We start from the raw sequence: 1,271 nt of genomic DNA on the forward strand, positions 1-1,271 counted from the left end.
AGGGAGGAGACCCCCCCCATCCCCACCGTAAGCAAGACGGGGAGCAACGACGCTTGAGCCGTAGGGTTATCGCCCGAGAAGGAGGAGGAAGCGACCGCGGCACCGCCGAGATGGGAAAAACAGACGCAAAGAACCCGGTTTTTTTCCCCCAAAAAAAAGGCCTTCCCCGCAACCACCTCCGCCAAGGTCCCACCTTCCTTCACGACGCCCATCTTGGCAGCCGGGGAGTTCTGCTGCACTCGCTTGACGAAGACCCCGTCATCCGTCTGGTCGATGGTGATGCCGTGGGAGCCGCTGCCTTGCCAGTTGGGGAGCAGGATCTCCCGGGTCTCCTCCTCCTTCTCCATCTGGGGAAGGAAAAAGGCGGAGGGTGAGAAGGGAAGCGCGGCGGCGGAGACGGACGCGGGGTTTGAGCGTGGGACGTTGAGGAAGAAGAGCTGAACCGGCTCCGTCTCACTGACCTCGCTGGGACGCTGGTCCCGGCTGGATCCGCCCCAGGAATCCCTCTGCCTTCACTCGGGGACCTCGCAGCAGCTTTTGTTTCACCTTCCCGGCCTGGTGGAGACATCGGAGAGGTCCGCGTGAAATTCCGGCTTTCCTCCCACTCCCTCTCCCTTTCTTTCACCCTCGACACCCAGACGGGACGGGAACCCAAAAAGCGCCTCCCAGCTGCCCACGGCGCGACTCCCGCCCGAGGCCGTATTGCCAAGCCGGGCCTTTTTCGGTCAACGGGCCGAGAAGCGAGAAGCTGCGTAAGAGCTAAACGTCACCACGGCCGAGGGTGGCAAACGGCCGCCACGTCTCGCTGACCCACCCGAAGGTTGTTACCGATACGCCCGGCACCGGCACCGTCCTCGGAGGAGCTCTTCTCACGCTCGGTAATAGACATTTCTGCCGTTCTACGGCAACTAAAGAAATTCAGACGTTGGATGGTCGGGAGGTACAAAAGCAACGGTCGCTTTGCAGCCTCAACTCTCCCGCTTCCCCCCCCCGAGTCTCCTTGCGCCCTCCCCCCCGCCCAACTTCAACTTCTTTGCCGCCTAAAAACGAGTCGAGGGGATTTCTCCATTTCTAGCGAGCTTCGGGCAGGCGCGAGAACTAAATAGAACAGAAACCCGCCTTCCAACGCGGCCGCAAAGGTTACGAAGGGCGAAGACGGGACGAGCCGGATCCTCGCGAAGTCCGGACGCCGCAGCCGACGCTCGGCCCGGGAGCGCGGGGCAGGAGGGGACCTGCCCCACGGCTCCCCACCGGCAAAGCCTCCTCCCAAG

The 1,271-nt window shown here is 62.9% G+C and overlaps 1 protein-coding gene across 1 annotated transcript in view; it reads right to left on the reverse strand.

Moving 5' to 3' along the window:
* The window catches only part of LOC103907247 (neuroblast differentiation-associated protein AHNAK-like), a 19,812-nt gene extending 19,260 nt beyond the window's left edge, over positions 1–552 (reverse strand). The window contains 2 exon segments of the mRNA XM_019474617.1: positions 194–347; positions 462–552. Of these exon segments, the coding sequence (XP_019330162.1) occupies positions 194–347 (154 nt within the window). The 5' untranslated portion in view covers positions 462–552.
* Between the last annotated feature and the right edge of the window lie 719 nt (positions 553–1,271).

The sequence above is a fragment of the Aptenodytes forsteri genome, unplaced genomic scaffold (genome assembly GCF_000699145.1).
Source record: "Aptenodytes forsteri isolate BGI_AS27 unplaced genomic scaffold, ASM69914v1 Scaffold890, whole genome shotgun sequence".
NCBI lineage: Eukaryota > Metazoa > Chordata > Aves > Sphenisciformes > Spheniscidae > Aptenodytes > Aptenodytes forsteri.